Consider the following 22,962-nt stretch of genomic DNA (forward strand, 5'->3'; position numbering starts at 1 on the left):
TCATATTTATGACAAAAAGGTATATGATGATATACGTTCGGTGGGTTTTAGTGAATAGAGTCATCTTGTAAAACTGGAAATCTAGCTCAGAAGCAGAAAAATCTTAATTGAACCTTGAAAAAATGACATTATACATATTGTCTCAAGCTATGGTTTAAAATATTCCTTCAAACCTTCAATAAATGTTTCTACTGTTTAGGTTATGCATCTACTTTAATATAAGAACATAGTTAAATTTTTTTATTCCATATCAAAAGCTCAAGGTTATTAGGTTATTTTATATTTTTTGTAGTATATATCCTTCGTTCTGTGGCCGTCTCTTTTACAAGCACGCCCCACAAGGGGTCCTGTAAACAAGAAGAATGTAAATACAAGGTCAGGGGGCAGTTTTTAAAGCATGCTGGAAATTGGGGAGGTATGTGTGTAAGCATCTGTTTTCTTCATTTATGCTTTTACTGTGTTTCTTCTCTTCCTAATTGAATTGGTGGGAACCTCCCCTCCGTCACAGCCCTGGCAGTGAGAAAGTACCCCCACTGGGGATACTTTGGCCTTTGGGAGGGCTTAGAGACAGATCCAGGAGGATTACCCCAAGCAAAGGTGACCAGTCTATATCCAAAATCATCCACATAGCTGCAACGGTGTTTTTTTTCCATCTCCCCCAACCTGTAAATCCACTGCACTGAAATGTGAAACTACCCCCAAAAGTCAGTGAACATAGCCCCCATTCTTTCACCAAAGCCCTGCTACCTTCATCACTAACTGGCTGTGCCATGCCGCTTTTTTTTTTTTTTGAAGTCCTAATGGATTGGTTGGATAGTAAACACTATGACCTCTTACACCTCTAGGCAAATGCCTGAATAGTGAAAGAGTTGCACTAAAAGCATATTAATGACACGATTTTCTCACAAAGAACAATTGCACTTTATAATCAGTACAAGTGTTATTAATCTTTTACTGTTGTAGAATACTATGAATTAGAATTAGTATTTATTGTTATTATTAATACATGAAATATAATTAGATTAGGTGCCTTACTTGCAGTGACAGTCATTTACACAATACAACATTGCATGTAACACATAACACTATTTTATTAGAACACCACCACACGTGTTGCATTAATGCACATCATAATGACTATTACATATGGTGCCATCAGGGCGTTTGATGCCCTGCTTGCTAGCAGATAGAAACTCCTCTTCATTCTGCTATTCTTGAAATGCTATGTACTCTGTGAACTATTGACTCTACAAGAAATGCCTAGAGCTATCCTCGCCTCTATGACAGAACCACAGAGTCAGTAAGGACACCATAAAGAGACAACTTTTGCATCCCTGCCCTTTTGTTTTGTGCTTCCTGTCATTCCTGTTAGTCCTGTCTGTAGTGTCCTACCGGAAAAGAGGAAATGATGTAAATGTTGCATTCCACAAATGATTCAAATGTAAAAAACAAAACAAAACAAAAAAGGCAGCCTTGTCTTCAGGATTAATGATGCAGAGACTTGTTTTGTGTAAAAGGATTTTGTTGTCTAATCCTGTTAAAGCTCTAGGATCAGTAACACTTGTACATGAATAGGGGTGCTCTGAATATTTTTAACTAATGCAAAAGAAGGGCAGCCGACAAAAAATAATATTTAAATCACAAATCACTCCCCACCACCAAAACACATACATAAAATAAAATATTGTTTTAAATTGATTGCCATAAGCTAAAAGAGTTCCACTGCTTGTAGTTAAAAGGGAAGTCACTAGGTGGCCGTATTTCATCAAATTTCGGTGTTGGATCAGTAGACCTGAAACCCATTTCGCATTTTAGGACCGCCAGTAATTCACAGTTTTAATAAGTCAGTTTTAATAAATTTCAGATCTATTTTACTGTTGTCGCCGTAAAATAAATAGATAGTACTGTTTTGTGTTTGTGTTGTGTGTTTGCTTACCTTTTTAAAAAAAAAAAAAGTTTCCAGGAGGCCCCCGTCAGCCCGGAGAACTCGTATTACTGCTGTCAACACTTGACTCCCAGTGGCATCCATGGAGTTGCTGCAGCGGTTGCATGGTTGTCGCACTTGTGCAACTTCAGGATGAGTCACAGTTAGTAAATAGAAAAACATTCAGCTGTTCTCAAAACCACGTTATTCAGAGCAGTGCACCATGGGTAAATTACAATGTTAATAAATGTCACGTGGAATATAGAGTTTAAAATTGCTCCTTATAGAAAATATCTACACTTATAAGCGCTGAGGGCAGTGCAATATTCAACAAAGTGCGTCTGTGCTGTTACAGAATGCAGCTGGCAACAACCAATCAGCGATTCCCTTACTGACATCTAGAGCGCTCTTAGCCTATCGGATTGCGTCTTTTCGGCGAGGTGAAATATGGTGGCGGCAATGTTATGGAGTTTCCGCTACTCCTCTCGCTTTCATGCCATCAGGTTAGGAAGCTAGCTAGCGAGCGAGCTAAGCTAGAGTCACGCTAGGCCTCCAGCAAAACCAGCGGCAGAAGCAACCGAGATCACACGCTGCTGTTCGGAAGGAGACAAGTATTCCTTTATGAACCTGCATGAGAGCTGTTAAAATACCACAAATATGGTGGTTCTCAAAATTCGAGACCAGGTAAGTAATGGCTGGTGTTAGAGGTTTACCGTAAGTTTGAGCAAGTGGCCGGCTAATGTTAGCCTCGATTTCAGCGCTCGCCAGCGCAATGTAATTCGAGTCTTTCGAGCCTGACTCTGAAACGGAAGCATTTCCTTAATCTAGAATTTGAATTGTCCTCGATGAGGTGAAAGCTGGCTGAAGTACTGCGTGTAACATTCGAAGCCCCGTTGTTGTTCCCATCACGTTTGCACTCCGACATGTACTTAAATGGCTGTTGAGTTAAAAAGCAGCTAATGATGTTGTATTTATTTCCAGCAATTAGCCCGAGCCTGCGTGAAATGCATCCAGCGACTCACTTGTGAAGTGACTAGTTAGCATATTGTGAGACAACAATGCTAAATTGTGTTTGTGCAGTCGCTTACGAGCAATTCTAGCGTTATTGATAAACAATAATTTCCTCTCTGTTGCTGTTACAGTGAGATTATTGTCATGACAGCCAAAGCGATCTGTTGATTGTGACATTACTGTGACAGCTAAACGTTTGTGGTTATATTTATGTTAGCAAAACCAACTAGTGATGTTTGTGGCAGCTGTAGGTTTAGAAAACCCTTAAATAACGATATAGTTTTTGTTCACTGATTCACCAAACTATGTTATTTGGTGTCACAGTGGGGCAGGATAATGGAGTGATTGGATCTGAGCGGAGCTTTGTGCTAGTTTGGTGACTTTATTGTTTTCAAGAGGATTTATAACACTGTTACAGTTAAGCTATGCCTGTAATCAGACCTCTTTAGTGTGTGCCCTTATAGAAAAACTCAAAAATATATAAAACAAGACAGTTTCTATTAGCTAGTATTCGCATACTCTATACCCATGTGTACCGCGTTACTGGGGAAAAATGCAGGTAAACTGCTGTGTAATGCTTTAATATATGAGGGCAATGGCAGTGTGACAGTAGACGTGTCATTTTAAACTGTGCAAAAAAAAACACTTGACACCTACTTCGTGAAAACCAGAATAGCTCAGTGTTATCATTTTAAGGGTTTTGTTTTGCACATGCCTGCTATTCTGTGACATATGTACGCGCATGTGTCTTTTATGGTCTGTGTGTGCTTGAATGATCTGGGCTCCTGTGAGCCGGTGGAAGTTGCCAAAGAGCTGTCTCCATGGTGATGGTATTAACTAGCTTGGCTTGTATGAGGAGAGGAGGCACACAGTCCAGCAGTGAGAGAAGAGCATAGAAAATCTCCTACACCACCACCACTCATGCAGGACACGGAGAACTGAAAACAACAAAATGCAGATCTGTCCTTCTTTTTTGTTTTTAACATGGCGCAAATAGTGTTCGAACCACAAGAGTCTGCTTGTTGGCTGAATTTGTCCCCAGTAACTCTAACCTGCTTTGTGCCCTGCAGACATTCATGGGCATTATAATAACTAAACGAGTTCATTGTCCTTGTGTTTAAAAAAAAAAAAAAAAAAGAAAGAAAAAGCCACTGTATGCTGCTTGCTTGCTCGCTTTTGAGATGGCAGTCGTGGTTGTACAAGTTTGTAATGTCGTGATTGCTTCAATATGTCGCTGGGAATAATCCACCCATGGCACCGCATATGTGTTGAATAGCTGTTGAGGGCTTATCCATAGCAGGGTGACCTTGATAGATTTTTAAAAAAAAAATGAAATAACAACAATGACCCTTACAATGTTTGACATTTGGCTTATATGAAGTAAACTCAGCAATTTCCCTTACTTTATTGTATATCTTTTCTGTCAGGTAGAGGTATAAATTCTTGGTTCTGTATTTAACTTCATGAAGCATGAGTCACTAAAAGGCATCAGGAAGTAGTACTGCAAAACCAGATGATTGCAAGTATACGTAGTTGTGCTTGATTAATGTTTTAAAGTGGGTTGCTGAAGATGCACTTTCATAAACCAAATGTCTTTTGCACATACAAACTGCATGCATGCACATTAACCTAATTGACTAGCTGGGCAGCCTGCTAAGTTGAATGATTGAATACTAATGAATGCATGTACCCTGTATATTGCATCATTTTACCTGTACAATGGAAAGCAAAGAGAGGAGTCATTAAGTTCAGTGTTTTTGTTTTCTCTCAGCTAGTAGACTTATTTGGTATGTTTTGAGTTATTTTAAGCCAAAATCTATTTCAGGCACGTAAAGGTTATGAGTACATAATAGTGGTGTGAGGATCGATACTAAAGTATTGATTCTGTCAATACCAGATATTTATGTTCTAGAATCCATGCTCATATTAAAATATCAATATTTTATTAATTTGGGGTAAATTAGGAGTTTATGATTAACAGGAACACAGTGGAAAGTAACTATATTATTAGGATTTTCTAAATGATTTGTAGGAACTACTCCTCCTTCCGCTTGTCATAGTGATGCGAAATACAGCTGTATAAATGCATCGCTCGCTCAGGTGATGATCGTAAGCAGAGTCATGCGTGGAGCCGTTTCAGCTCCACAAACAGCCAAGACGTGGTTTGTGACACAAAAGTAAATCATTACACGGAATATGATGATGAGTTTATGATGAGGCTAACTGAAGAAGAGGTGAGGGACAGGTGCTGCTAGGAAGTCCTTTGGTGCTACAGGCAGATACTTTCCAGGTACAGAGAGGGAAAATGTGGAGCTGTTGGTGATGTGTAACACTAAAAATACAATTCAAACATACATAAGATAGATAATAACATGTATCTAGGAAATGTTTCTCAGCTTTATTATTATTTTAAATCAGTCATATATGTTTTTAATTGTTAATTGAATCCTTTTAAAATGTAGGCATTGAATTTTCAGGCTTTTTTTTTTTTGCCTTTTTTTGCTTTTTTTCTTATATATAATTCTTCATAATTGAATGATAAGAGCAAGAAGTCTGATGTCATGTATCCATTATGAAGGTATATTTTGAAAGACAATACTTTGGATTTTCTAAACACATTAAGTTTTTGTACAAAGTGTCTGTATTGGATCACAATCACCAATACCAGTCTGAATTTTACTTGGTAGCTGATCAGAAAGGAAATCAGTGGCATCGCACGTCACTAGTAGATAACGCAATGTTTCATGATGCAGGCAGCAGATTATTTTAAAAGCAGTTTCCTTCTCTCGGCCACTTCTTGTTCATGCATTTTGTTTTGCATATATGCTGTCTTATTCATTCAGGTTAAGATTTCTCACTTATAGTGTATTTCTTAGGAATATAGTTTTTAATTGGGGGTTCAGCTGTAACACTTTAAAATGTCAGGAATGCTCTGCCTGGAAGGGATCTCCTCCTCTCCACTGTTGTCCCTGTCCAACCCAGCCTCTTGCTACAGGGCATGCAGATGAAAACATCCTGATCAAAGACTCCAGTGTTTCCAAAATCTTTGCTCTGGTTTTAAAGCGATCCAGTGTTGCTAAACATAAATGATATATTTTAGTCATATTACTTACCTAGGATTTGTTTTTGTTTTTTGGGTTATTCTTTTGTTTTTTCAATGATTTTATTTGAGCATTGCAAGCATTTCGTCTGTCTAAAATTACAGGAGTGGTTGACTCTTTCAAAAAACATAAAAAGACTGAAGCTAGCATCAGAAAGTGTTATCCAACATGAAGGGAATATTGTAACGCTGCATTCAAGACTCAGTTCTGTCATTTATGGTGTGGCAAACTCTAAATGCTGAGTTTGGCATTTAGAGTTTGGCTTGCACTGAAGTCATAGAAAGATACACAACACTGCCAGTTCTTCAAGTCAAAGTCAGTTTTATTATTCATAACTTTATTATGTAGAAGGCATAGTATAAATTATATTAAAGCATTTGTGCAATTATTAATATGTATAAAATGTGAAGGGTATAGCAGTTTTTTAAGCATAAGCAAAAATGTTTTTAAAGCCTATGTACACATAGCAAGTGTTTATACATAACTGGACAAGTGAGGAGTCATCAGTATGAAACTGAGAAAATGAGCATAGCAGCAATTTATTTTTATAAGGTGTTGCCAATTCAATGGCCAACATGTCTATTACAGTGGGGCAAAAAAGTATTTAGTCAGCCACCGATTGTGCAAGTTCCCCCACCTAAAATAATGACAGAGGTCAGTAATTTGCACCAGAGGTACACTTCAACTGTGAGAGACAGAATGTGAAAAAAAAATCCATGAATTCACATGGTAGGATTTGTAAAGAATTTATTCGTAAATCAGGGTGGAAAATAAGTATTTGGTCAATAACAAAAATACAACTCAATACTTTGTAACATAACCTTTGTTGGCAATAACAGAGGTCAAATGTTTACTATAGGTCTTTACCAGGTTTGCACACACAGTAGCTGGTATTTTGGCCCATTCCTCCATGCAGATCTTCTCGAGAGCAGTGATGTTTTGGGGCTGTCGCCGAGCAACACGGACTTTCAACTCCCGCCACAGATTTTCTATGGGGTTGAGGTCTGGAGACTGGCTAGGCCACTCCAGGACTTTCAAATGCTTCTTACGGAGCCACTCCTTTGTTGCCCGGGCGGTGTGTTTTGGATCATTGTCATGTTGGAAGACCCAGCCTCGTTTCATCTTCAAAGTTCTCACTGATGGAAGGAGGTTTTGGCTCAAAATCTCACGATACATGGCCCCATTCATTCTGTCCTTAACACGGATCAGTCGTCCTGTCCCCTTGGCAGAAAAACAGCCCCATAGCATGATGTTTCCACCCCCATGCTTCACAGTAGGTATGGTGTTCTTGGGATGCAACTCAGTATTCTTCTTCCTCCAAACACGACGAGTTGAGTTTATACCAAAAAGTTCTACTTTGGTTTCATCTGACCACATGACATTCTCCCAATCCTCTGCTGTATCATCCATGTGCTCTCTGGCAAACTTCAGACGGGCCTGGACATGCACTGGCTTCAGCAGCGGAACACGTCTGGCACTGCGGGATTTGATTCCCTGCCGTTGTAGTGTGTTACTGATGGTGACCTTTGTTACTTTGGTCCCAGCTCTCTGCAGGTCATTCACCAGGTCCCCCCGTGTGGTTCTGGGATCTTTGCTCACCGTTCTCTTGATCATTTTGACCCCACGGGATGAGATCTTGCGTGGAGCCCCAGATCGAGGGAGATTATCAGTGGTCTTGTATGTCTTCCATTTTCTGATGATTGCTCCCACAGTTGATTTTTTCACACCAAGCTGCTTGCCTATTGTAGATTCACTCTTCCCAGTCTGGTGCAGGTCTACAATACTTTTCCTGGTGTCCTTCGAAAGCTCTTTGGTCTTGGCCATGGCGGAGTTTGGAGTCTGACTGTTTGAGGCTGTGGACAGGTGTCTTTTATACAGATGATGAGTTCAAACAGGTGCCATTCATACAGGTAACGAGTGGGGGACAGAAAAGCTTCTTACAGAGGACGTTACAGGTCTGTGAGAGCCAGAGATTTTCCTTGTTTGAGGTGACCAAATACTTATTTTCCACCCTGATTTACGAATAAATTCTTTACAAATCCTACCATGTGGATTCATGGATTTTTTTTTCACATTCTGTCTCTCACAGTTGAAGTGTACCTCTGGTGCAAATTACTGACCTCTGTCATCATTTTAAGTGGGGGAACTTGCACAATCGGTAGCTGACTAAATACTTTTTTGCCCCACTGTAGGTTGAAATTTATTGTGTTCACATGTTTTGTCACTTTTTAGAAACATCCCAAGTGTTATGATGGAAAAAATTCCATTATACACTCATGTTGAAAAACACACTGCTAGCACTCTGTCTACACGATGATCAACAAGAGAGATTTCTCAAAGAACTTTGGTTCATTTTTATGCCAAAACTTGCTCTTGTGATCATGTTGGATGTGGTGAATGAGAGGAGCTGTGTACTTTTATTTTTTTTCCTGTTTTTGATTCCTGGCTGTGTGAAAGTAAGCAGCACAGTTCTCATTTTGAGTACAAGGTTTGGGTCTGTCTTTTTTAATGTCTTCATTCAAAAACTGCGATGTTTATCTCTGCTAACATGGCATGTTTACTTATCAACAGACAGAAAGTGCAGAACGGTGTTTAAAAAGTGGCCTTGGCAGTCTGTGACATGCGGAGTCATCGTTTCATTGTTTGTTCTCTTTCTCCCAAAGAATAATGCTCTTTTACATTGCTTTCATTTGTGCTTTGTTGAATGCCAATATTTGGTCTTCAGATGAGTGTTGTGTATGTCCTGTGTTGCAAGCATGCTGAAGTCCTTAAGTTTAAGTTTGGCGGATTATTGGTTTTCTCAGATTTCAACAATACCCGTCAGACAGACAAGATTGTTACTCGCAGTTCATTGGGTTTGCTCTGTATGCAAATTGTAGTGATGGAAGCTGAGATGGTGTTACATGTCCACAAAGAAAAGTATCAAAATCATGATAATTTTGTCCTTTTTATTTATTGTGTGCTTTTTTTTTTCTTTCTTTTACAGCCTCCTTTGCTGAAAGCTATTTTCAATGTAGATCCTGATGAAGTACGTTCGCTTATATTCAAAAAAGAAGATGTGAATGCACAGGTAAGCCCAACAGTTACAAATATCTGCATCTGTTTCCTCATATTATTGTTATTTTTGGGGGGGGCCTAATGTGCAGTTGTCCTTGAAAGGCCTCGTGCAGCTCTTTCTTACAGATATTGTAGCATACAGAACAGCACTGCATGACCTGCCTCTTTTTTTTTTTTTTTTCTTTACTGCATTCCTCGTCAATATTACATATTCAAGTGGTGGTGTTTGTTTCAAAATAAGGCTGTTTTGTACTCGCTCGTCCTTCACTGCAAGGCTTTTCTTTATTTTTATTTTTATTAATTTGTTAAAACCACAATGTGGTGTTTGTGTAAATATTTGTTCCTGTTAACACTACAGTGTTGCAAATGTTAAGGAAAATGTGTTTTTGTATTGCTACACCAGACCAATGCACATGTAATGAAGAGACAGATTGCAGTGTTTACTGCAAGTTGTTTTGTTTCTCTGTAATCTCAGCAGTTTCTTCCTGTTCACTTAATACAGGACAATGAGAAGCGAACTCCATTGCATGCTGCCGCCTATCTCGGAGATGCAGAAATTATAGAGCTGTTGATTCTATCTGGTATGTTTTCTTCTTAGTATTAATGCAATGATCACAAGAAAGTGCTTGAAGCCACAAATACTGGGTGAATTTTGGATTGTAGAAATGAGAGTTTCACAGGTGTCTGGAGAGATTATCTAACAGTTTTTAATCAGAGAAAATAAGTCATGCTCTTAAAATGTGAAATATTAGAAATATTATAGATGTGCCTATAATTATCTTCCTAATGCTGGGAGCACATGACGTGTGTGTGTGTGTGTGTGTGTGTGTGTGTGTGTGTGTGTGTGTGTGTGTGTGTGTGTGTGTGTACATAATGGCACCTTTTAATAGCAAAGTGGAATACAAGCAATCATTCCTCTGCATACAGTATGATGAGATATTTGAAATGTCTCTACACCTCTTTCAGCCTTTTCTGAACTTTTCTAATTTAGTCTCTTCAAAAACTGTTGAATACCTTCTTGTCGAAACGTTGCACCATATGCAGCAAAACCATATGAGTTTAAATAGCCTTTGCTTCTTCACTTCTAGGTGCAAGAGTAAATGCCAAAGATAACAAGTGGCTCACTCCCCTGCACCGAGCTGTGGCCTCCTGCAGTGAGGTATGTGAATTTTCCCTTTGTTCTCTGTCATACACACTACAAGACACAGGTTTGCATATCCAAACAATGTAAACCTACTTGTTGTTTTTTCTTCACAGGATGCTGTCCAGGTGTTGCTGAAACACTCGGCTGATGTAAATGCCCGAGACAAAAACTGGCAGACGCCACTTCACATCGCCGCCGCCAATAAGGCGGTCCGCTGCGCCGAAGCCCTAGTGCCACTACTCAGCAATGTGAATGTGTCAGACAGAGCAGGCCGCACCGCGCTGCACCATGCAGCCTTCAGCGGTCATCTGGAGGTAAATTTAAACCCTAAGACATTGTTAGATTAAACTGTGCTTAAGGAGGCACTTTAACATCTTTGGAATCGATGTGGTTGCGCGTTAATGAATTGAAATAGCAGCTGAACGTTTGGTATCAGCTTTCTTAAGGAGCAGAGTGTTAATGTAGAGGGTTGGTGAGGTTTTGTGGTTGTAAAGTGTGCAATGTCTTTGAGTATAACCTCTTCAGTAATCCTCATATTGATTGATTTAAATTGCTGTGTGCTACATAGATTGTTTTTGCTGGCAAACTGTCAGAGTATGCTAGCATTACTGGGTGTGTTTACCTGACTGTTATTAGAAGTTCCCAATCTCTTTCTAAGAAGTGTTTCTGCTTGCCTCAAGAATGATTAAACACTGGTGGGCACTCTGCCATGCAGTGCAGAATAATGGTCACATTATTTGCCCATTTAACAAGTGTTAGTTGAGACAAGCAACATCCACATATAGGTCTGCTGAATTTTAGTAGCGCATGACTAACCGACCCGACCGTTTGATCCCGGATTCAGTTGCGCAAAATCTGGTCCAGTCATCCAAATGCTTCCTGACATCAGGGCACCCTCTTAAGTTAAAGAGGGCAGCTTTTCAATGTTTAATGAGCCAGCTACATTGAATTAAAGAGCACAAACTGCATTTTCAGACATGGCTTAAGACTGAGTGGGCTCTCTGCATGCAGTCATAAATTGTGGTCGCATACTTAAGGGTGCTGGATGCACAGATAGTGCTTGACCAATCATGTGTCTGGATGCAAATTACCCATTGTAATCTTGTACTTGCATGCAAATTAGCTATCTTAAAAGTGAATTATCAAAAATTCATGCAAATGAATGCAAGTGCATACAAGCTATTTGGAGCATCTTTTAGGTATACAGTGGATTCAAGTTAAGCATATAAATATGAAAAAGGTGAGTCTATGGAGGTATGCTCCAAGAGAAGAATGCCACACTACTGTCTGTACAAGACAGGATATTTGGAAATGCATGTTTTCTTGTTTAATCTTAATTATATTTGTTCGGTTGGCATACCTGCACAGAATCTGTGCAAAAGGGTGACAAGGTTTCACCACTCATGTTTGCTCAGCAAGTTAAAAAAATAACTTTAGAAACCCCTGCAGGTTCAAATAATTTCTATTATATTAAAGTGAAGATACGCATACATTGATAAGACAATTGATCCAAGAGCGCTAAGATAAAGTCACTGAACTCGTATGTCTAATATGTAAACACTGCATGCAGTGTATATAAGTTGCTACATTTATTGCAAATGGTAGATAGGTAGGTTGATGTTGCAGCGTCCCCTGATGTTTTTTCTCATCCCCTGTTTGTTTTTTTTGTTTTTTTTGCTACTTTTAGATGGTGAGACTCTTGCTCTCCAGAGGGGCCAACATCAATGCTTTTGACAAGAAGGACCGCCGTGCGATACACTGGGCCGCCTACATGGGTAAAAAATAATGCAGCCATAGAGATTTTTACGTTTTGGTATTTGTTCATTTTTATGCAACTTTAGACATTCCTTTCTTCTTGTGGTCAATATTAACTTAAATGGCAGAATTTTATTTGAATAAAAATCATCTGTTAAAATGTTTTTAAATGTTTACATTAGAGTAGATGCCATATGAACAAAAAACATGTCTAATATCTTTGTGTAAGCATTATGTAATTAAATCTCTTTTTATCTTCAGGACACATAGAAGTGGTGAAGCTGCTGGCATCACATGGAGCTGAGGTGGCCTGCAAAGATAAGAAATCTTACACCCCCCTACATGCGGCAGCCTCTAGTGGAATGATCAGCGTTGTTAAATACCTCCTGGACTTGGGGGTGGATGTAGGTTCCACCCACAAGCTTTTTGCCATCGCACTGTAGACACTGCTATACTGTATGAGCTCAACAGGAGAGATATTTTTCAGTGGTGTCTCTAAATTGTGTGTTACAACTGTTCTAACTGTAACTGTTCTTTTATTTGTAGCACTTTATTCTAATTGTTTTAATTGCCTGCTGTTTTCCTGACTTTCTAGATCAATGAGCCCAATGCATATGGCAACACACCCCTCCACGTGGCCTGCTACAACGGGCAAGATGTGGTTGTGAACGAGCTCATAGACTGTGGAGCCAACGTCAACCAGGTGAACGAGAAGGGCTTTGCCCCTCTGCATTTCACCGCCGCCTCGCGTCACGGAGCACTCTGCCTGGAGCTTCTGGTTTGCAATGGGGCAGATGTCAACATTAAAGTGAGTAAAAACCAGGCAAAGCTTGTTATTAAACAACTAAGTATTTACATATATTTTTAGATATAACTTGTAACGACCACCATTTTCTTTGTGAGTATTTATTACATGGCATGCTGCGGGGAAAAGCCTGTTGTAACCTTTGAGTCTAAGGTTTATTTTGAGCACCTGACGGCTCCTTTTGGCCTCCCATCCGTAAACTCTCTCCATACTCTTTCACATGATTCTTGCGTAGGTGGTAGAGGTTTGTCGTGTGTGAGTTTGTGCTGGGGACCGGTTTGCGGCATAATTTGCATAGTACAGTTTTCTGGTCTGTGTCAGACTTTTCATAACCAAACCATTTCCATGCTACAGAGGTAGCCCCTAGTTTAGTATTTCTGTTTGGAGCTACCTGGTTCTGCCTCATCTTCGCTGGCCATGCTGGTATTTTCTGTACCTGCATTCACTTGGTGGCCATCCAAACAATGAAAAAATGCGACACCACAAATTAAACGATAGCGTATAAAATCGCACAGCCCTAACGTCTTGCTTCCTTGTGTGTAAACGTGTATTATTGTGCCTGCTTCCTACATGTGATAGGTCTTCTCATTGTTTGAGGGAAGCTGATTGACTTGGGGATTAAACTTTACTGTAAAAAGGCATAACTTGTCAGATAATAAGTTTTTGTTTCAATTCAGAGTAAAGATGGGAAGACTCCACTCCACATGACAGCGATCCATGGGAGGTTCTCGAGGTCTCAAGCAATCATTGAGAAAGGTGAGCTGTTTCTCATGCTGGACCCAGAAGCAAAAACTGCTTTTTAGTGTAACAGAGGCTAAATGCTTGCTTTGATTTTTGTTTTTCCCCCCTAAAGGTGCGGAGATTGACTGTGAAGACAAGAACGGAAATACACCACTACACATTGCCGCTCGATACGGCCACGAACTCCTCATTAACACTCTCATCTCCAACAGAGCTGACACAGCTAAGTACGTTAGCCTTTCTGTTGATTTTTCAGTCAAGTCTTAGAACATATATTGAAGAGCCTTCCTTCTGAAAGCACACATGTAGTATCTGTTGTGTAACTCATATAAATGGTAATGTGCTAGTAATAGTCATTTTTTTATTCCCACATTAGCAACATTGTTGTGTACTGTTTGTATGATACAAAGTTTTTTGTTTTTTCATTCAGACGAGGAATCCATGGCATGTTCCCACTGCATTTAGCTGCTCTCAGTGGCTTCTCTGACTGCTGCAGAAAGCTCCTGTCTTCAGGTGAACGGCACTCATGCCCTGTCACAGCCTTCAGTGCAACGTGACACAAAGCTCACGTTTAAGTAGTTTAGAAATTCCTGACAGGAAAAAAAGTACAAAAATATATCATGTGCAATGTAAAACATTTTATAATATATCCTGAATGTGTCTCCTTCATAATCACTTTTACCCTGTGCAGGCTTTGATATTGATACTCCTGATGACTTTGGGAGGACCTGTTTACATGCTGCAGCTGCTGGAGGGTCAGTACACGATGGCTGAATATCGCCTTTAGTATTAAAGTATTGTGTAATTTTTAATCAAGTGACTATCTGTCTGTCTAACCCCTCAGAAACCTGGAATGTCTAAATCTTCTCCTCAACACTGGGGCCGACTTCAACAGAAAGGACAGCTTTGGCAGGTTTGTAGTATTTATTGGTGGATTTGGATCAAGAGTCAAATTTGAACAGGGAACTGAGCTGTGTTTGCTTTTCCAGGACCCCTCTGCACTACGCTGCTGCCAATTGTAACTACCAGTGCCTGTTTGCTCTGGTGGGGTCTGGGGCCAGCGTCAATGACCTAGACGAGCGGGGCTGCACTCCTCTCCACTACGCCGCTGCGTCTGACACAGATGGAAAGTCAGTAAATTCTCTCTATTAAAAATGGTGGATGTTGTGTGGGAGGTGGTTCATGTTTGTAGTTTTTCACAGATAAAAGTAAAAATAACCACCTGCATTATCCATTATGCTGAGTAGTGGTTTAGGACTAGAAGCCAACATGTTGTTTCCTTGACTACAGCGCTTTTGTTGTGTCTGCAGGTGCCTGGAATATTTACTGAGAAATGATGCAAATCCAGGGATCCGGGACAATCAGGGCTACAATGCTGTGCACTACGCCTCAGCGTATGGACATCGCCTTTGTCTGGAGCTGGTAAGAACTTCAATCCAGAGTACATGACACTTAACAGCCACCATGTCCCTGTTTTCATATTTGTGTTTTGTGGAATTCTGCTTAAAGAATTGCCTGTTTTTTGTTTGTTTGTGTTTTTTTCCTGTTCTTTAACAGATTGCAAGTGAAACACCCCTAGATGTGGTAAGTTGATTTTTAGTTCTTTAGTTCTTCTTTTTAGGCTCTTGAAGACATTTCACCTCTTGTCTGAGAGGATTCTTCAGTTATAACAGTGAAGAATCCTATCATGGGGATTATGAGCTATTTAGCCCCTAGTGGTGCTTTCACCTTGGACTTAGTCCAGAGAGTTGTTGTGCAACCCCAATAACGTAATAATGATGACATTTCAACATGTGAGTGAGTGAATCACCTGGGAGGGGATCTCAAAAGTGTGTTATAGTTGGTGTTTTAGGCAACCACCTGTTCTGAAATGGTTGTTCTGTTTGGGCATAGATGACTTCTTTTACTCCTCCTTGAATCGTCTGTGTTCTCTGGATGACGTCTTGGTTCTCCCCTGGTGAATGTCTGACATTTTGTCTCATGCCTCTTTGCTGATAACTAAAAGTACTCTGTTAATGTGTGCGTTCCTTTTTCTTTTACCTTGGAGGGAACGTTTTCTGTATAGTTGTGTAAGCTTCTGATAACCCTAAGTTTGTGTTCCACTGGGTGGTGGGACTCAGAGTTTATGGTGGGTTTCTGGTAAATTTCAGTGTTCAGGCTACTATCTCCCTCGGCTGAATGGTAACCTGTTTTTTTTTGGTGTCCTTGATGTTTTTATCCCTTTAGTTGATAGATTTTTTTAAATTTAATTTCTTGAGTTCGTAGAAGAGAAGAAGCCTCACAACTGAGGAGTCTCTTCATAAAACTAGCAAGAAGTACCACAAAACTCTATGACTGAGGCCTTATTTTCTGGACCTGTGGGTCTGGTTGAGTCCAAGTGATGGAATTTTTTTCATTAGTCAGTGAGCACAAGGGTCCCTACAGATGTTCGTTTGTGATCGCCCAAACTCATCTGCAGAAACATTTTCATTACAATACAAAAGCCCCAAGCAACAGATTTCAGCCAAACTTCAAAGACGTATAACAGGAAGGACTTTTCTGCTGTGATGTCTCCAGCTGTCTGTAACTCTGTCTATAACAGAGTATAATCAAGGCTTGACATATTTTTTGTAGTTTTTATGTATATAAAATAGGGCACAGAGTCATGCAGTAGGAAAGGAAACAATATCTGAATCAGGTTCTCATGTGTGTCTTGGCTTATTCAGCTAATGGAAACCTCAGGGACAGACATCCTGAACGACGCGGATGTCAGAGCCCCTGTCAGCCCCCTGCATCTTGCTGTGAGTAATTTGAAACACTTGGTTTTATCCTTCTGGTGAGCAGTACATGTCACCAGCGTCAGCAGTAACTTTATAATGGGGGAATCCACCTTTCAGGCATACCATGGTCACCATCAAGCTATGGAGGTTCTGGTGCAGTCTCTGCTGGATCTGGATGTGAGAAACAGCCAAGGGCGCACACCCCTGGACCTGGCTGCCTTCAAAGGGCATGTGGAGTGTGTGGATGTCCTAATCAACCAGGGAGCCTCCATCTTGGTGAAAGATTACACCTTGAAGCGAACACCTATACATGCTGCAGGTATGTTAGACGTGGAGTTACAAATAAAATTTCCTGAACCTGAAAATTCAGACCCAAATACAACATAAGTAATAAGTTAATCTTTCCCGCAGCTACCAATGGTCACTCAGAGTGTTTACGTTTGCTCATTGGAAATGCTGATCTTCAAAGTGCAGTAGACATTCAAGATGGGAATGGACAGTAAGTTAAATGAAAATCTTTTTATTTTATTTCCATTCTTATTCTAAAGTCATTGCTAACATTATTGCCTCATATCTCCTAGAACCCCTCTCATGCTTGCGGTCCTGAGTGGACACACAGATTGTGTGTATTCTCTGCTAAATAAAGGAGCCAATGTAGAAGCCAAAGACAAATGGGGCAGGACAGCCCTGCACAGAGGAGTAAGTAAATGTCATTATTTTTACTCATATTTCTGTGCATAACTTTATTCACAGTTTTCAGTATGGATACCTAAATCTTGCTACCACTATCAGAATTTACATGTGTATTTCTTGGCCTTTGTGGAATGAGTGTGTCTTTCAAATATCGCAACAACACAATAATCACAACAGTTTTTTTGTTTTGTTTTTTGTTTTTTACTGTGTTGCAAGGCACATTTCACTTATTGCCAACCAACCAGCATGTCAGACATGTAGTCCAGTCTCGCTTTTCGAAATATTGCTTGTCAACATCCTCATTTTCTCCTGATTAGATAGTTGCAAGTCATTGTGTACATGCCTAAATGATGCGGCAGTATCTACAGTTGGTACAAAACAGCAGCAAGTATATTCACACTAATCACAGGGAACACATCACTCACAGAACGACAGTAACTTCCCATTTGCTTCAGAATCCCAAGATTTTGGCTCTACTTGATACGTTAGAGCTCCTAATACCTCATACCACCCCTAGACCCTTCAGAATCAGTTGCTGTTACATATTTTACAGTTAAGGCTTAAAACAAATGGTAAACTGTTTTAGCCCAGTTCTGTGGAACAAACTTCCTCTCGCAATTCTATCAGCACAATCATTTCCCCATTTAGAAATAAATAAACGAACTTCAGGAAAGTATGGACTGGCTTTTACATGTTGTTTTCTTACATTTTTACTTTTGCTTTCTTTGTCTATTGCTTGTATATCTTCTTTATTCATTAATGTTATGCTTTTTGGAATGTTTTAGTACTAATATTTTTTGTAAGTTATATAAAGGACCTTGTGTGATTTTCCATAATGTATGGGTTTACACATTTAGTTGGCAAGCGAAAGGTCGATAGTTGAATTCCAGTCTGAGACGCAAAACTCTCTACCCAGTATGACTTTACAACACTCCTACTGTGCCAGCTTTCTACACAAATATGCTCTATTTGGACAACAGACATGCCAGCATATATTGAAAAGAAAACCTTGCCATCAAGGCAACGTAGGCATCATGTTAGGAATCGATGTGGAAATATTCTGCTTTGGGATGCCCAAAAGGCAGTCAAGATACTGAAAGTAAAAAGAGGCTGACTTCTACTATAGTGCAGTGACCCAACGTAGACCCTCAAAATGTACAATAAACAACTTAAAGAAAAAGAAGCAACACTCATGGAGGAAATATTGTGAAAACTGGGTAGTGCTGCGAGTATCTGAGAGGTTTCTCTGAAACCTTGTTTTTTTTTTTCTACATATTGTATGTTGTCATTCAGGATGTAAGCCAGTCATTGGTAAAACCTGTTTTCTGTTCTCAGGCGGTGACTGGCCATGAGGAATGTGTGGAAGCTTTGCTTCAGCACAGCGCCAGCTTCCTGGTGCGAGACTGTAAAGGGCGCACACCGATCCACCTGGCAGCGGCGTGTGGACACATAGGGGTACTGGGAGGCCTTCTGCATGCTGCCCAATCAGTGGAAACACTCCCTGTCTTAACAGACAACCAAGGCTACACCCCACTGCACTGGGCCTGCTACAATGGTACAGAGAAGAGGGCTTTGATGACATTCCGTGTAGATAAAGACATTTACATGTGATGGTTAGAACATGCAAGCCTGCCACTAAGTGCAGTAGATTAGTATAATGAAGCACCCAAGTAAATGTGGTTGGAATATAGCCAAGCACATCTTTTCCATGTTTATTGCTTGCTCATCATACAGATGGCGACAGAATTATTAGTCCCGTCTTTAAACATTTTGTGTTTCCCAGGTGCTGTTAAACAAAGAAAGGAATTTTTCTTTTATAGTTTTTTCAAGCATCCAAGTTGTTTTTTTTGGATGCCTACATTATTTTACTTTGCACACAGAGATTAAATGATTTCACAAAAACTAAGACGGTTAAAATTATTAGCCTCCGTGATGCTTCTTTCCCCGAACACAAACAGTGTCTCTGTGGACCGAGAGCTCTGATTTAGTCTCATCTGACCAAAGGACACACTTCCAGTATGCATACTCTTTCTCCAAGTTGTCCTTAGCATACTTCAGTCTGGCTTTTCTTGGTGTGCAATCTCACAGTCCATTCCTTTGCATGGTTCTAGTGATTCTCTTCTGAGCGTATAATTCCCAGCTTAGCTAAAACATTCACTCATGTTTTGGCAGTTGCTAAGGGGTCTTTAGACACATCTCTCACCAGTTTCCTTTTCAGAGATTTTGAAATCTTTTGCTTCCTACCTCTGCCAGACTTTTTCTGTCCTGTGTGGCTCTCTTTGAATTTCTTATTGATGCTTCTCACTCCAGTTCTCAGTACTTGGAAATGATGTGATAACTTTGTATATCCTTCCTCTGCTTTGTGAGCATCAACAATTCTTTTCCTCAAGTCTAAACTGATTTGTTTTGGTTTTGGTATTGTGCTTTCTCAAACTCAAACTCTTGCTGAAGTATTTTTTTGTACTGTGCTCAAAGCTGCTCAAAGCTTGTAAATTAAAGGACATCATTCCACGGCAGTGATTCGTGCTATGGCTCAGTTAAAACAAAAAAAGTGAAATAATTATGCAGCACAAATAGAAATCCTTTATGCTTTCTAAAGAAAACTAGTATGTTAAGAAATGCTATGTTGAAATTTCTGTTTTTCTGTTAAAAATGGCACTTGGGAAGCTTTTGACCCGAACTTTGCATTTCATAGGGGGACTAATACAGTCTTCCTCGTTGGCACAGGTCTCTTATGCACACCCTTAGGCTAGTTTTGACACATCCTGGTCATTATTGCTATGTTAATGCTGTAACTAGCTAATGTTTTCATTCTTGCAGGTCACGATACGTGTGTGGAGGTTTTGCTGGAGCAAGAGGTTTTCCACAAGGCTGATGGCAATTCTTTCAGCCCCCTCCACTGTGCTGTGTAAGACCTAGAGCTGCTTTCTCTCGATCAATTTGTGTAAGGACGGAGCATCTACCAGATTAAATAGTGCTGTTTTTTATTCCTTAGGATCCATGACAACGAAGGTGCTGCTGAGATGCTGATAGACACACTGGGCCCTGCAATTGTGAATTCCAAAGACAGTAAAAACAGGCATGTATGATGTTACAAGAAAAATATTAATTCAAGCCTGAATAGAATTGTAAAGCACCTGATTCTGGGAACGAGCGTAAGGAAGTGAAGGGTCATATCACTGAATAAATACTGAGCTTTGCTTTGATGTTGCACGTGCAGGACCCCGCTCCACGCCGCAGCCTTCACTGACCACGTGGAGTGTCTCCAGCTGCTGCTGAGCCACAACGCTCAGGTCAACAGTGTCGACGCCGTGGGGAAGACACCGCTCATGATGGCTGCTGAGAACGGCCAGACCAACGCTGTCGGTACGAAGGCTTTAACTATTACCCTGGCAAATATCACAGCGGGACATAATAATCAAGTGGAGGATTGAATTAATAAACTGCTTTATTGAATTAACTTCATTTTGTTTTTCCTGTGTTTGATCATGTCACCATTAGAGGTGCTGGTGAGCAGTGCAAAAGCAGATCTCACTCTACAAGATGCTGCAAAGAACACTGCACTACACCTGGCCTGCAGTAAGGTGTGTAGTACCATATGGTGGCACTGTGCTCTTAGTATGCACAGTGTCTTGCCGAAGTGTTTAAATATGAGAAAGGATGAGCATTTACCACTCTGTGTGGCTCTTTTTATACCCATCCATAGGGACATGAAACCAGTGCCTTGTTGATATTGGAGAAGATTACAGACAGAAACCTCATAAATGCCACTAATGCCGCCTTACAGACGTACGTATCACTCATATCATATTAGTACCTCGCTTGTTAGTGCATTATTGTTAATAACTGAATTCTTAATGTCAAAATGTACAAAACAAATTAGTAAGTGTTGACTAGCTTGTCACCGATTTCAAAGATTTATCTTGTCTTTTAAGGCCTCTACACGTGGCTGCAAGAAATGGCCTGACTGTGGTAGTGCAAGAGCTGCTTGCAAAGGGAGCCAGTGTCCTTGCAGTTGATGAAAATGGTAAATTCACTGTAGTTTTTTTTAAATTATTATTATTTTTGTCTTACTTCTGGGTTTTGGTGTGCATCCTTGGGCACAGCAGGATTAGAAGCTGACTGCAAATGTTTTCTTTGCATTAATTTTATGGAGCATAAAATATTGTTGTGTTGTTATTTCCTCAGGTTACACGCCCGCCTTGGCTTGTGCCCCCAACAAAGATGTGGCAGACTGCCTAGCCCTCATCCTGGCCACCATGATGCCTGTGTCTCCCTGCACCCCGGCACCAACCCTCCCATTCAGTGCCATTAACCATTACACTACCAGCCCCTCTAAGAGCGTCACCTTCGACAGCCTGCCCGTGCTGCGTGGCGAGCACAGCTCATACTGCAGCTTCAACAACATCAGCCACCACGACGGCTTCTACAAAGACGAGGAGCTCAACGACTCTGATTCAGAGACGTACTGAAGGAAGGGCGAAAGTGATAAATGCATAAACACACGCTGTGTCTTAAAAATCATCCACCATGAGTTTGGGAGGGCAGAATGAGACACAAGCCCCCACAGGAGCCTTAAGAGTCCCCCTCACCCCACCCCACCCCTTCATCACCACCACCACCAGAGAGCGAGCAAGTGAGGGAGGAGGTTCAGCAGGCTGGCCAACGCTCATCACCACCTCATCCAGCACTAGGTGTCCTTTCAACTAATACTGGACCTCAGTGACCACTGCTTTACCAACACGGACTTCTTGAGTGCTAAAACCTGGACTCGTTTGGTAGACGGCAACCTTTCTAAGGCAATAACATGCTGTAGACTGGTGGTTGCACATCACAGAGAGCTAAACCAACAGGGACCAAGAGACATGGATACATTTTAACCCAGTTTTAACTGTGCAAATGAGACTGAGAAGGCTTGGGTTCATCGGCGGTTCGCTGTTTCTGTTAATGTGTGTGTGTGTGTGTGTGTGTGCGCGCGTGTGCGCGCGTGTGTTTGGAGGGGTGGGGGGGTTCATGGGTTTATATCCGCACACTACACCCTTCAGAATGCACTTGTCCTTCAAGTCTGTAAAAGTCATACTGGGGGAAAAGATCATTTATTTTTTGAGATCAAATTTTTATTAAACCCATTTTTCATGTCTTAAATTCCTTATCCTCTAGAGGAAAACAAAAAAAAGTCAGGTTTTAATGATCTGAGTAATTTCAAAAAATTTGATATGTGCACCGGTTAATTATTAGGTCGAGCAACCTTAATTTTGTACATTGACTTGTCCATTGCGGTTTAGTCTTTGAAGAATAAATTATTTGTGTACTTCTGGTCCCTTTTTATGTGTTCATTTTGTGCCTTCATTAGTTACTGAGAAAGGATGGGTTTGTAGAGGCAGCTGTGAAAGTACAGTGGTGCACACTAGGTAAGTATTTAAACATTTGTGAGAAGCACTGATCCCTTACTGAGGTATTTAGGCTGAGCTTTGCGAGGAGAAACACTGTAAACCAATGATAGGATGGCATTTGATTTTTCTTCTGTCTAAATGATATTTTTGCTGTTATCTTAGTCAAAGTATTGACTTTTGCTTGCTTTAACTTCAAAAAAAGAGAGAGAAACCACTCGATTGTACCCTGATTCAAGAATTCACAGTTTTGTTTGTTGACAAATGCTTTTAACTGGAATTATGTAAAATACATTCGCTAATTTCATTAGTATGGAAAAGTGTTTTTTTCTTTTCCTTGCTTTTTTTCTTGAAGAGGAAAGAAACTAGCATGTATATAGGGAAAATGACTGTGAATTCAAGTTCCAATGAATTCTTTCAGTACTGAGATTGCTGTATATTTTATGAGTAATAAAGAAATGAGTTATTTAATGATGAACTTGATTTATTTTTTTGTTAAATGCTGTCTTTATTTCTGATTGCAACTATCTCCATTTCTTTGTTTTGCTGGGAAAATGGGTGCAAGTGTACAAAAACATATGG

The 22,962-nt window shown here is 40.2% G+C and overlaps 1 protein-coding gene and 1 long non-coding RNA gene across 2 annotated transcripts; one reads left to right on the forward strand and one right to left on the reverse strand.

The window, feature by feature from the left end:
- Nucleotides 1-1,945: 1,945 nt before the first annotated feature.
- LOC146698475 (uncharacterized) lies at nucleotides 1,946-2,968 on the reverse strand. The gene is made up of 2 exons (XR_014923030.1): nucleotides 2,638-2,968; nucleotides 1,946-2,070 (listed from the first exon to the last, which is right to left on the reverse strand). It is a non-coding gene; the product is annotated as an uncharacterized LOC146698475 (long non-coding RNA).
- Nucleotides 2,271-22,863, forward strand: ankrd28b (ankyrin repeat domain 28b). The gene is made up of 28 exons (XM_085473595.1): nucleotides 2,271-2,608; nucleotides 9,023-9,106; nucleotides 9,596-9,674; nucleotides 10,182-10,252; nucleotides 10,351-10,551; nucleotides 11,925-12,012; nucleotides 12,254-12,396; nucleotides 12,588-12,800; nucleotides 13,475-13,553; nucleotides 13,651-13,765; nucleotides 13,969-14,051; nucleotides 14,230-14,293; nucleotides 14,383-14,451; nucleotides 14,528-14,668; nucleotides 14,849-14,960; nucleotides 15,096-15,122; nucleotides 16,244-16,318; nucleotides 16,415-16,616; nucleotides 16,709-16,796; nucleotides 16,879-16,996; nucleotides 18,326-18,545; nucleotides 19,811-19,898; nucleotides 19,986-20,069; nucleotides 20,211-20,356; nucleotides 20,492-20,574; nucleotides 20,697-20,779; nucleotides 20,926-21,017; nucleotides 21,179-22,863. The coding sequence occupies exons 1-28, from the start codon at nucleotides 2,582-2,584 to the stop codon at nucleotides 21,460-21,462; spliced, it is 3,159 nt and encodes a 1,052-aa protein (XP_085329721.1). The 5' UTR covers nucleotides 2,271-2,581; the 3' UTR covers nucleotides 21,463-22,863.
- Nucleotides 22,864-22,962: the final 99 nt, after the last annotated feature.

This window comes from Copadichromis virginalis, linkage group LG11 (genome assembly GCF_057382275.1).
Source record: "Copadichromis virginalis isolate Kocher_CV1m ecotype Utaka linkage group LG11, C_Virginalis_male_GT1.1, whole genome shotgun sequence".
Lineage (NCBI taxonomy): Eukaryota > Metazoa > Chordata > Actinopteri > Cichliformes > Cichlidae > Copadichromis > Copadichromis virginalis.